This window comes from Tamandua tetradactyla, chromosome 16 (assembly GCF_023851605.1).
Source record: "Tamandua tetradactyla isolate mTamTet1 chromosome 16, mTamTet1.pri, whole genome shotgun sequence".
NCBI classification, from domain to species: Eukaryota; Metazoa; Chordata; class Mammalia; order Pilosa; family Myrmecophagidae; genus Tamandua; species Tamandua tetradactyla.
Window position 1 is genome coordinate 68422402 of NC_135342.1, and position 14131 is coordinate 68436532.

The following is a 14131-nucleotide window of genomic DNA, read 5'->3' on the forward strand; positions in this document are numbered from 1 at the left end:
GTGAAGGCATTGTGATTGGGAGTCTCAAAAGCAACAAAGTGCAGGCCAGAAGAAGTTTCTAGAATATGGTGCTATTTGAAGTAACATAGGATATCATAAATGGAGCCTCATTTTGACAGTTGGGAAAGAAGTGCTTACCTTCAATGTGCCGGCGCACTGTCCAGACAGCATTGGGGTTACCAGGTAGTTCAGACACAGCCATTTCAGACACCTGAAAGGAGAAGTCACAGGTCCTATGAGCACATGGTGCACAACTGCTTACTTACAACTACATTCAATAATAAGATCTCAAAGGAAGTGGTCAGACTAACTACTCAAAAAAGAACTTAAGACTCAAGACAACTGGAAATGGTGACAGTCCTTGTAACAGATAGCAAGAAATCACGGTATGTGGGGGTGGGTACAGTTGTTGCAGCCAAATGCTTCCTTTGCGTATAGCATGCCTACATCCTCCTCAGAAAGTGGTTAAGTAAGCACTTGGGAATGAAACAGATCACCTCAATTAGCATCCCCATTTCTTTCCCAAGCTATGGTTTTCCCAAACCATATGGCAAAATCCCATCTCTCTTCATGACCAATTCAGTTATCCCCATGGCTGACAGCCATCTTTCCTTCCTAGAAACTGTTCTCAAAGAAATCAATCATCATGTCTCAGGACCTTATCTACAAAAGTGATCTGAGGAACTATTATCTTTCCTACTAGACTTTTATGCTCCTTAAATCAGATTCTACAATATCCTAAATATCCTGTAGGCTCTCAAAACCGAGAGTAAATGAAATATCTAAGATTAATGCAAAACGATCTAAAAGGATGACACATGATAAAGCTTATACATGAATTGTCTATACTATTCTTACAATTCTTCTTTAAGTCCAAAACCATTCTAAAATAAAACACTAAACATTTAAAAGAGATGATCTAAAGACAGGAAGTCAGGCAACTTAATATCTTGTGCTGTGTAACCACATTTTCTAATAACTCAAGTATATTCATGAAAGGCATTCATCTTTATTTTTAGTTTACAGAGACAGTAACAGCAGGAAGAGGCCTGATCATGCTACAGAAGAATCCTGGAAAATTTCATCAATACAATTTAAGTGTCAGCTATGCTACACTCTAATCAAATGTAATAACTGACAGTGAACCTGCTCAAGTGAGAACAAAACCTAGCCACAGACAAGATGAAAATACAAAAGGCCCTGGAACAATGTTCAACCATTTAAAAATATTTTTACGTATCACAAAGATTTGTTTATAGAACTAGGAAATAATGAGTCAGTGACACGGAACTCAAAAATGAGGATTCTTAACAAATACATCTATATTCTCCACTGTACACAAAATTTTCTCTTAAATGCATATGTATTTGTGTGTGGAGAGTGCTAGCTTTCATCAGGTGCTCAATAGAATCCAATGAGCAGTAACTAACTACTGATCAAAATTGAGTTCATTTTATACCACCTTACTGTTTTACATAATTGCTCCCAATTTCTCATTTATGGCTAACAGACCTGGGTCAGGTCACTGAAAATTTGGTAGACTGATGAATTTTTTTTTATTATTTTTTTAAAAAATATATAACAAACACATTCTTAACATATCATTCCATTCTACACACATAATCAGTAATTCACAATATCATCACATAGTTGCATATTCATCATTTCTTAGAACATTTGCATCAATTCAGAAAAAGAAATAAAAAAAAAAAATTCATACATACCATATCCCTTACTCTTCCCCCTCATTCATCACTAGCATTTCAATCTACTAAGTTTGTTTTAACATTTGTTCCCCTTACTATTTATTTTTATGCCATATGTTCTACTCATCTGTTAATAAGGTAGATTAAAGAAGCATCAGACACAAGGGTTTCACAACCACAAAGTCACATTGTGAAAGCTGTATTATTATACAATCATCTTCAAGAAACGCAGCTACTGGAACACAGCTCTACATTTTCAGGCAGTTCCCTCCAGTCTCTCTGTTACATCTTGACTAACAACGTGATATCTACTTAGTGCGTAAGAATAACCTCCAGGATAACCTCTCAACTCAGTTTGAAATCTCTCAGCCACTGACCCTTTATTTTGTCTCATTTCACTTTTCCCCCTTTTGGTCAAGAAGGTTTTTTTAATCCCCTGATGCTGAGTCCCAGCTCATTCTACGATTTCTGTCCCACGTTGCCAGGAAGGTCCACACCCCTGGGAGTCATGTCCCACATAGACAGGGGAAGGTGGTGAGTTTGCTTGTTGTGTTGGCTGGAGAGAGAGGCCACATCTGAACAACAAAAGAGGTTCTCTTGGGGGTGACTCTTAGGCCTAATTTTAAGTAGGCATTTGTGGGGTTAAGTTTCATATGAACAAACCCCAAGATTGGGGGCTCAGCCTACTGCTTTGGTTGTCTGCACTGCTTGTGAGAATATCAAGAATTCTCCACTTGCGGAAGCTGAATTTTCCGCCTTTCTCACCATTCCCCCAAGGAGATTTGGCAAATACTTTCTTACTCATTGTTCAAATCACTGTGGGATTTATTGGGGTGACGAATTATTTTGAGAGTCAAAATGTTCATTTCCCCAAAATAATATTATTAATAACATTTATCGAGTGCTTACATATGCCAGACCTTGAGCTAGATGCTTCATATGCATCATCCTATTAATATTCGAATAAATCCTGTAAGACCATTTTATAGAAAAGTAAAAAAAAAAAAGCTAGTAACAGCTATTAATAGTGGAGCCAGAATTCAAAAAAACCAAAGCCATTTTGGCTATGTTCCAATTAAAGTTTACAGAAACAGATAGCAAGCCAGATTTTACCTGTAGGCTGTTTGCCCACCCCAAGTTTCCTTAAAGCAAACTGACAAAGGAAGCTTTATGTTACTCCTAATTAAAAAAAAGCCCAAGATCTTGCTAAAAGGCATCAGCACTAAGACCTTGTTGAGAAAAAGAGCTGGAAACTGAGGATAATTTTGAGGGTTCATTTCACCTAAAAGGCCCAACAATATAGGATTCATTAAATAAATTCTGATTCATCCACTTTGGTGGAATATTGCACAAACATTAAAGATGATACTATTTAAGAGCATATGATAAGGAATAAGTCTTATACATATCTATAAAAATATAGTTTATTATAAATACCTAAAAATACTGTATAAAGACCAAGATAAAAAAGAAACAAATGTTTCATATGGATTTTCTAAATGTAATGGCTACTCAGCTTAGGTGCTTTTTTTCCCTTTTATTCCCAAGCTAACATGTTAGGAAATTGGAAATCTAAATTCTAAATGTTAGGGAAATAGGGGAAGAGAAAAAATCATTTTTCTTTCATAGAAACATTAAATGTATCTTTATAGGCTGCTTTGTCCACACTTCCCTTCAAACTTGGCAGGTGATCTAGAAATCCCAATCTTACCTCAAGTCCATGCCTTAAGACTCTAAGAGATGACCGGGGTCCCCTACCACAGGCCACATACAGCTGTGGAGTGTCTTCATTGGCCAAATCAGCTATCTGCACAGAGAAGTTAGGGAAAAATATATGTACTTGTGCTAAATGTTTACATATAACCTTGTCTCTCAGGACAGACTACTTTTAGTAGACTGCAAAACTTACCAACTAGTACTAATGGCATGAGGTAAGAAAAACCCCAACGTTCCAAAAAGCAAGCCAGTTTGAAGCAGCAAGAGTTTTTCCAATCATTTTTGGCTTAAATCAGTTGGGTAAGCAAGGGATTTTTTAAAGTCAGTGAAATAAAATGTTAGGTAATAATGTCCAAATAAAATGTAACATTTCCTTCAGTTAAAAACATAGTTAACAAATAACCACAATGAAATTTGTGCCACTTAACCCATTACTACTTCAAAATTATATTAGACCTGCTCTTGACTGCACATGATCACAACTGCTCTACTTACATATCTACAGATGCTCCTATGATATTGCTGGTGCACCTAACTACTGTTTAGCCACGAAATGGGAAAGCTATGTGTTCTCATATTGGGAGTGGATATCTAGCATTCCCAGTCCAATTCTTTGTTGATCAAAAAAGTAAAGAGGTGAGTTATCTGGATCGTAGTTTTGCAAAACTGTACAATTTAAATAAAATTTTGACTCAGTAAGGCAGCATAGTCTATAGCAACATGGATGAGCATGTGGCCTGTGAAAGGATACATCCTTCACACTGATGTCTTTTAAAATAACTGAACTGACTTTAAATGCACTATCCTGTTATTTAAAGCTTCAAAAAAAAAGCACATATATTACTTATCACTTTAAAAATTTTGCCAACTTATCTTCATTATTCTATATATATTATAGTTACATGCATGTAAAAGTAATCAGAAAAGCCTCGCCAGACTAGGAAAGAAATCTATGAAACAAAAAATGTTTAGGAAGCCCTACTACAGCTATTTTAATTTCCTATCAGTTTTATTCTTGATCTAGAAATTACTTAGAATTAGTTCCTCAAATACCAACAAATCCCTCACTCCCCCTTCACTAATAATCAAATTAGGAATTACTCATATTTTCTCTTTCCCTCAGATACTCCTTTCTCAAAAAGGCAGCACACCAACAGTCCATTGCAGACTGGTTGATCCTAACCAGGAAGAGTGCCTGACCACTAAACTGTCCCCAAGCATATCTCCTACTAGAAGTCTGATCAACTAAACAGGGAGATCCCTAAAGGTCACTAGAATCCCAGCAATTCAGAATTCAATGTCATGGTAAAATTCCTAGCAACTACAACTGAGTTTCAGTAGCGGGGGATGGGGGAAGCACAATCCCTATCTTGAGCCGCCTCAGGTTCCTCCTGAAGATATGATTAAATAGTTGCTGTTACTGATAGTGTCTTTGCAACGTTTTAAAGAGGAAATGAGTGTTAAAATGAGATAGATAAATATTATCTATACGCAAAAGCTGTCAAGTGATTAAGAAATCAATTTCAGGCTATTATGTACTGTATGAGCCCATTTATATTAAAAAGAAAAAAAAGGTATAACATCCAAAACATAAATACCCAGAAGCAATAACATGAAGTTAACATCAACTGCCTCAGTGGAGTGGAGGGTTGAGAAGATTGAGGGAAAGATTTTTACTTTACACCTTTTGAATTTTCTACAATGAACATGAATTTATATTTATATATATAAATATATATGTAAGCCCAAGAATTTACACAATGGTTCTTGGTTCCTAAACTAGCTGCTTCGTGTTAAACTTTGGTGATTCCAAAGACATGCTAACAACCTGTCTCATCAGCTAGCCCTTACTTTAATTGGAAGAAAATTTAAACCTCATTAACTTTTAGACAGAAATAGTTACCTGACTCTGCTCATTATGGAGGTGATGGGAACGGCTCATACCTGGCAAAAGAGAATGGGAGAGAGGCTGTCCAACTCATCAACCAGCACAAGGTTTTTGAGTGGTCTTGGCTGAAAGAAGAACGTGTCTCCTTCTTCCAGAGGCATAGCAGATGAAAACTCAGGTTCTTCATCATCATCTCCAAGATGTGCGATCTGATATAAGTAACTGGGGAGAAATAAGGAAGAGACTTTAGTTAACACTTTCTATACATTACGATAAACTGATAAAGCACATTACAAATATCTAATCAGAACTATAACATGGATTACTAATTTCAAAACTGTAATTTGAAATCAATGCTTTTGAAGTTGGATTTTCCTCCTTTTTCTTTTTTAAGAATAGAACGGAAAGAAATAAGACCAATGAATTCAGCTGGTATTATGGAAGGATCTTAGTATGTCACTGGACATAGACTGTCTAGGTTTGAATCTCAGGTCTGCCTCTTAACTTGCCACATAATCTTAGGATCATTTCTTACTCTGCATTTTACTGCCTTACTCACAAAATTCAAATAATAGTACCTCCCCAAAGGATTAAAGACGTTAATATTTGTCCAGAACTTGGAACAGAGCATCACACCTAATAGGCATAGTGTTTGTCAAATAAAATAAAACATGGATAAAAGAAGTTCAAAGAAAAATTTTAACTGTTTCTTACTTTAACCAATAACCACACCAAACCTACCAAAAAACAACAGTCGATGGTGATCTTGTGAAAGTATGCAGATGTTATTACTCCCTAAACAAAACACAGACCTGGAGATAAGAAGCAACAAAACAATCCTGCCCTCCTCCAATCTTTGGCTAATGATGCTTTGCAAATCGATTCAAAGACAAACCACAAAAGGGCAAAGCACCTGGAAATACTCTACAAATGATCTATAACCACACACTATCATAAATTGAGTATATACTTGGCTTTTGAGAAGTTGCTTAATTAAAATCAAACATCAGTGTGATGAAAAAGTTTTGGTAATGGTTCTGATGGTAGCACAACATTGTATGTGTTTCAAAAATTAAATACCAGACTACTAGTCATATATATTTTTAAGCAATATACCAGACCTTCAATATGGAGCACTCTGAATAACAGAGTGCAGCTTTACAAGCACGACAAAATGACTAAACCAGTGTCTGAAACAGAGGAAGTGCTCAATAAATGTTAAACCACAGCATTTAAAACTTTTGTTAAATACACTATATTCTATGCTAAATTGTGGAGCAAAGAAAGGCTTATTATTCCTGAAAGATTTACAATGAACTGAGAAGACACAACACACATATGAAAAGTTAATACAAACTTCTTATTCAGGCAGGATATCTATCTACAGTTAAGACCAGCATGGCCAAGATATCTTCAGTGTCCTAAGAACTGCCAAATAGCCAAAAGGATGCTGGGTTCACCACCTCCCTTACAGGAAGTTTGCTTTGGCTCAACTACAATAGAATAGTTTCCATGATGTAATGCTTGCTTAAGAACAGGGACTATGAAACCAGAGTTAGATCTAGTTTTGTGGTTTTAACAGTGTTTCTTAAATGTTCTCTAGGCCAGGTCCTTAACTGGGAGAGTTTATGACCCCAAAGCCAACTTTCAATCAAGGCGAGATAGGAGCTAGTGGGGTCCAACCTTCACGTCAACAATTCTGGGAAGCATTCTGGATGCTTCTCAGGAGGTCTCAATGGAACTGAGTCCCTATTACCCACATGCCCTTTTTTTTTTTTTTTTTTTATTAATTAAAAAAAGAATTAACAAAACAATTAGAAATCATTCCAATCTACATGTACAATCAGTAATTCTTAATAACATCACATAGTTGCATATTCATCATTTCTTAGTACATTTGCATCGATTTAGAAAAAGAAATAAAAAGACAACAGAATAAGAATTAAAACAATAATAGAAAGAAAAAAAACAAAAAAAACAAAAACAAAAAACCTATACCTCACATGCAGCTTCATTCAGTGTTTTAACATAATTGCATTACAATTGGGTAGTATTGTGCTGTCCATTTCTGAGTTTTTATATCCAGTCCCGTTGTACAGTCTGTATCCCTTCATCTCCAATTATCCCTTCTCTCTTTTTTTTTTTTTTAATTAACGGAAAAAAAGAAATTAACCCAACATTTAGAGATCATACCATTCTACACATGCAATCATTAATTCTTAACATCATCACATAGATGCATGATCATCATTTCTTAGTACATTTGCATTGGTTTAGAAGAACTAGCAACATAACCGAAAAAGATATAGAATGTTAATATAGAGAAAAAAATAAAAGTAATAATAGTAAAATCAAAACAAAACAAAACAAAACAAAACAAAAACCTATAGCTCAGATGCAGCTTCATTCAGTGTTTTAACATGATTACTTTACAATTAGGTATTATTGTGCTGTCCATTTTTGAGTTTTTGTATCTAGTCCTGTTGCACAGTCTGTATCCCTTCAGCTTCAATTACCCATTGTCTTACCCTGTTTCTAACTCCTGCTGAACTCTGTTACCAATGACATATTTCAAGTTTATTCTCGAATGTCCGTTCACATCAGTGGGACCATACAGTATTTGTCCTTTAGTTTTTGGCTGGATTCACTCAGCATAATATTCTCTAGGTCCATCCATGTTATTACATGGTTCATAAGTTTATCTTGTCTTAAAGCTGCATAATATTCCATCGTATGTATATACCACAGTTTGTTTAGCCACTCTTCTGTTGATGGAGATTTTGGCTGTTTCCATCTCTTTGCAATTGTAAATAATGCTGCTATAAACATTGGTGTGCAAATGTCCGTTTGTGTCTTTGCCCTTAAGTCCTTTGAGTAGATACCTAGCAATGGTATTGCTGGGTCGTATGGCAATTCTATATTCAGCTTTTTGAGGAACCGCCAAACTGCCTTCCACAATGGTTGCACCCTTTGACATTCCCACCAACAGTGGATAAGTGTGCCTCTTTCTCCGCATCCTCTCCAGCACTTGTCATTTTCTGTTTTGTTGATAATGGCCATTCTGGTGGGTGTGAGATGATATCTCATTGTGGTTTTGATTTGCATTTCTCTAATGGCCAGGGACATTGAGCATCTCTTCACCACATGCCCTTTTGTTGGCTTTTCTTCCTTTTCTATCTCCCCCAAGTGAACCCTCACTTCTACTTCATGAAATTCTCTCCCATAATCTCTCTGCACCCAAGTCCTTGTCTCAGACTCTGCTTAGAGGGAACCCAAACTAATAAAAGAAAAGCATTTAGAACAGTGCCTAACATAGATAAGTTCTCAATAAATGTTCACTATTATTTTTCAGAGGGAATCTATGTATTATTCCTAAACTGATAAGTAAAAGGGAAAACAATAGATAGAGACAAAGCAGAACTGGCATAGGATCATAGAATCCTAACCAAGATTTTCACTTTAATTATGAGGAAACTGAACATTAGATTAGTCAAGTGTTACTGCATATACTCAACTCAGTAGCAAACCTAGGGGAAATGATCTCTCTCAGCTGTGTCTTCTCTACTTAATCAGTAATTCTAGAAAGTGTGAATTTTGCAGGAAATGCAATGAAAGGCAATAAAGAGACTAGAAAAAGAGTGCATAATAGTCCCCCAACACAAAAGAAACAAAAGTAAAACAACTTAGCACTTAACTGAAAGTGATGGATGACAACAAAAAATTGAGGTTTTTACCCTCTTAGTTGCTTGAGCTGGCAAGTCATTTAACAAGAAAAGTGAGGTTGGGAGGGTGGATGATCTGGGTGAACAGGTATGGGTGCTGATAAGTTTAAACTTTAGATTTACACAAGTGAGGTATCTGTGGAATATCTGTTTAAAATAAGTATTTTAATAAACATTTACACAACAAAATGTCCAGCAAATAGCTCACAAAAGACATCACTTTTAAATGCACTTTTGCAGCCACTTACAGAGGGACTGATTTAAATCAAAGTAGATGAAGATAACCAAGAGAAAGAACATAAAAGCCAAAACTTCTGTTTGATAAGACTAAATAAAAACATTCTTGAGAAAAGCCTTCTGGCCCTGAAGTCACAAATTCCAACTTGCTCATTTTTATAGTGATCATGGTAAACTTTGGTAATAAAAGAATTACTCACTGGTTTCCAAATTCTGATGCTACAAAAAGGAAGCCTGTTTTAAGCACACACATGGCAGCAGCAACAGGAACAGTATCAAAATACTTGAGGCGGATCTCAGTAACCTGAAGCCGAAAAAAAAAAAAAAAGATTCTAGTGTGTGGATTAAGTGAAGTCAGGCCCACAGAAGGAAGCCCAATGTTACTGTAAGGAAACAGCTTAAGAAGAATAGCAAATAAAATGCTTTACTTAGTATCTAAATAAGAGGCCAGCAAATCAGAGGCCACCGCCCAACCACTCTACTCATTTATAGTGTCGATGGCTGCTTTTGGTGCTACAATGGCCAAGTTGAGATGGAGACTATCTGTCCCATAAAAACCAAAAACATTTAATCGATGGTCTTTACAAAAGAGGGTGCTGACCATGATCTGAAAAGATATTTAAGATACTCCCAGTTGTTTAGGGAGATCCTAGTAGGATGAAAGAAATGACATATCATGTATACTACCAGTTTTCATATGAAAATGAAGAACCTTCTCTTGTTAGTCAAACCAATTTCTACCACTTGAAAATAATTATTAGAAAGTGGCATTATCAGACCAGAAATCTATTAAGCTGCATTCATATATACCAGTCCCAAGTTTTAAAAGCTGTAACATCTCAGGAAATTATTCCCTAAAGCATTTTAAGTTTCTATTTTTTTTTTTAACTTGCACGAAACTCCTCTCTGACAGTGGATGTAAAGAACCACACATGAAACTGCTTTGTAAATCTTAAATGTACACACAGATATCACTGTCTTATAAAGGTTATTTATATTAAAATTAAGATAAAATTGTAAGTGCTTTCATCAAACTAGCCTACCAAAACAAAAGGGTTTTATCCTTTTCTTTTTCTCTTCCATTCATGGTCTGCTTACCATATCTTCATCTGTCTCCAAAGTGATCTTGAAAATATCTCCCTGCTCAGTTTGTGCCAAAAAGAAGAACATTGATTTGGTCTTATGTGTGGCAGAGCAGACAAAAATCATTCCTCTTTCGGGGTCATCCAGGTCATTCTAGCAAAGTCAAGCATAACAACATCTTAGAAATATGTAGTAATTATTACCGGAATTTGCTTCTTAGCAAGGGGGAACATACAGGCCACGCCCAAGGATTCAGAGGCACCTGGAGCCTCTCTGTACAAGCTTTTACTGCCAGTCAGGGCAGTAAAATGTTGTAGTTAAAAATCCCTGTCTGTTATAAGAATGCCTGAGTACCAAACAGCAACAACTATATTCTACAGCCTGATCAGATAAGGTCAAAACTATCTCCAGAAAAAAGTGTCAGAGAAGAGACATGAAATTTAAAGAATCATCATTTCAGACTGTGAATAAAATACTTATACACAACCATAACACTACCATCCAACTATCCATCATCAGTCCCATTCCACATAAATTTCTTTGATTCCAAAATGAACCCTTGGCTATGATTTTTGTATTTAATTCCCTTTCTCAAAGAAAGCAAAACTTTTTGCTGTTACTAAAATATTTTACCAGTTTCATTAAAAACTAAAAATTTATAAAGAAGCTAAAACGTAATAACAAATAGAGACCAACAGAAATTACAATTACAAAAATTAATTCACCTTGTGATTGTGAAAACCTTGTGTCTGATGCTTCTTTTATCTACCTTATCAACAGACGAGTAAAGCATATGGAATAAAAATAAACAATAGGGGGAACAAATGTTAAAATAAATTTAGTAGATTGAAATGCCAGTGATCAATGAAATGAGGGGTAAGGGGTGTGGTACGCATGAATTTTTTTCTGTTTTCTTTTTATTTCTTTTTCTGAATAGATGCAAATATTCCAAGAAATGATCATGATGATGAATATGCAACTATGTGATGACATTGTGAATTACTGATTATATATGTAGACCGGAACAACCAAAAGTTAAGAATGCTTACATTTGTTTGGTGTTTAAAAAAAATTAATTAAAAAAATAAAAAAATTAATTCACCTTGTGTAAAGCCCATAAATACAAATGTCTCTTCTCTAATGGCATAAAAAGGCCTTACCCTTCTCCTGGGAATTGGGCAGCGGATATCTGGTTGGTCACCAAAGTTCTTGTAAGTAATATAGTTTTCAGAGCAGATCAGCACTCCACTTGGACCATCTGACCCTCCTGGAACTATCAGAGAAAATAAAACTTAGCAGTGAGTTGATATAACTATGAATTAAAATTTAACTTTCAATTCCTTCTTTCCTTCAGTACAACTTGATGAAAGTATAGTGTGCCTGAAGCTGAGAAACATTCCAAATGTTTCTTTTCCCTGGTGTCCATGCTAGTTAAGGATGGAACACAGTCTGTATTATATGGAAGGGTTGGGCAATTTCAACCAGCATCTGTCCAGATATGAAATAATGTGTCCAAATATTTACCTCCAAGCCCATAGAACTCAGTTCTTAGCCTCATATCTAGAATCTAACTGCCGAGTGGCCATTTCCACACTTGAAGATAATTATTAGAAAGTGGCATCATCCAGTCTCTCACTGTCATACATGAGATTATCAGACCAGAAATCTATTAACCTATTAACCACAGGGAGAAAACCTGCATTCATATATGCCAGTCCCAAGTTTTAAAAGCTTTAACACCTCAGAAGGAAAAATCTGAGAGGACTATGTGGTGGCCCATGACAAAATGTGGGATCTGTCCTGTAACTTCCTGTTGAGGAATGCTGTGAAAACAATTGATCTTTTCTTTCTTTGCTTAGTTTATATATTACACAACAAAAAAAGTTTTAAAATTAAAAAAAAAAGCTTTAACACCTTGTTCTAGTTTGCTAGCTGCCGGAATGCAACACACCAGAGACAGATTGGCTTTTAATAAAAGGGGATTTATTTTGTTAGTTCTTCAGAGGAAAGGTAGCTAACTTCCATCTAAGGCTCTTTCTTACATAGGCTCTGAGTAACCTCTGCTGGCTTTCTCTCCAGGCCTCTGGCTGGGTTTCAACAACTTTCCCCGGGGTGATTCCTTTCTGAATCTCCAAAGGCATGGGCTGAGCTGTGAGTGATGAGATGAGGTATGCCAAGCTGCTTGGGCTGTGCTACGTGGCGCTCTCTCATTTAAGCACCAGCCAATTAAGTCAAACGTCATCCACTGCAGCAGGCAGGCCTCCTAGCAGGCTGCAGATGTAATTAGCAACAGATTAGGTTCATGAACCACCAATTCATGTCCACAGCAAGAAAACTAGGTGCCTTCACCTGGCCAAGTTGAGGACTGAATCTAACTACCACACACCTCAAGCAATTACTTCCTAAGGCAGTCTAAGCTCCTCAGCAATCTCAAAAATACAATGTGATCATAATGTAACAAGTTCTTTCTCAAACCTGTCCTACCTTCTGGGATCTCCACTTCAGAGATACCTCTATCTAACAAGAGACCAAACTAGAAACCTAGGAGTCATCCTTCAACTCTCTCCATTCCTCCAACCCTCCCTCCACCAACCCTGTTAATCTACCTCCTTAGTAGCTCTCAAATCCATCTATTTCTGGGAACGTCCAAAGCAATAGGCTGAGCCCCCAATCTTGGGGTTTGTTCACATGAAACTTAACCCCATAAAGGATAGGTCAAGCTTACTTAAAATTAGGCCTAGAGTCACCCGCAAGAGAACCTCTTTTGTTGCTCAGATGTGGTGGCCTCTCTCTCTCAGCCAACACAACAAGCATATTCACTGCCCTCCCCCTCTCTGCATGGGACATGACTCCCAGGGGTGTGCACCTTCCTGGCAATGTGGGACAGAAATCCTAGAATGAGCTGGGACTCAGCATCAAGGGATTGAGAAAACCTTCTCGACCAAAAGGAGGAAGAGCAAAATGAGACAAAATAGTGTCAATAGCTGAGAGATTCCAAAAAGAGTTGAGAGGTTATCCTGGAGGTTATTCTTATGCATTAAACAGACATCACCTTGTTAGTCAAGATGTAACAGAAGCTGGAGGGAACTGCCTAAAAATGTAGGGCTGTGTTCCAGTAGTCATGTTTCTTGAAGATTATTGTATGATATAGCTTTCACAATGTGACTGTGTGATTGTGAAAACCTTGTGTCTGATGCTCCTTTTATCTACCTTATCAATAGATGAGTAAAACATATGGCACAAAAAAAAATAATAGGGGAAACAAATGTTAACATAAATTTAGTAGATTGAAATGCTAGTGATGAATGAAAGGAACAGGTAAGGGATATGGTATGTATGTTTATTTTCTGTTGTCTTTTTATTTCTTTTTCGGAATTGATGCAAATGTTCTAAGAAATGATCATGATGATGAATACGCAACTATGTGATAATATTGTGAATTACTGATTATATAAGTAGAATGGAATGATCATTTGTTAAGAATGTTTTTGTTTGTTAGTTGTTACTTTTAACAAAAAAAAATTTTTTTTAAATCCATCTATTTCTCACACTTCCACTATCTCTTACTTGACTTGGTGAAATAGCCTGCTGACCAGTATCCCTACTTAGTCTTAATATTCCCGACACCATTAACCAAGATGTAAATAATCTTCATAAAACGTCAATCTTAGACTATTAATCCACCTCCTTCAGAGCTACCACCCCCACAGCTACTCCTATCCTAGCCCTTGAGCTCAATGATCTAATCAAATGAGCTCTCAGATTTTTGAATCATATTC

At 36.3% G+C, this 14131-nt stretch overlaps 1 protein-coding gene and 1 non-coding gene across 2 annotated transcripts in view; both read right to left on the reverse strand.

Moving 5' to 3' along the window:
- SF3B3 (splicing factor 3b subunit 3) overlaps positions 1-14131 on the reverse strand; it is a 51632-nt gene that overhangs the window by 29709 nt on the left and 7792 nt on the right. The window contains exons 6-11 of the mRNA XM_077132987.1: positions 11513-11625; positions 10368-10505; positions 9470-9573; positions 5367-5532; positions 3418-3513; positions 139-211 (exon numbers count right to left, since the gene is read on the reverse strand). Of these exons, the coding sequence (XP_076989102.1) occupies positions 139-211; positions 3418-3513; positions 5367-5532; positions 9470-9573; positions 10368-10505; positions 11513-11625 (690 nt within the window). The remainder of the gene's footprint in view (positions 1-138; positions 212-3417; positions 3514-5366; positions 5533-9469; positions 9574-10367; positions 10506-11512; positions 11626-14131) is intronic.
- On the reverse strand, positions 10730-10816 carry LOC143660474 (small nucleolar RNA SNORD111). The gene has a single exon (XR_013164072.1). It is a non-coding gene; the product is annotated as a small nucleolar RNA SNORD111 (small nucleolar RNA).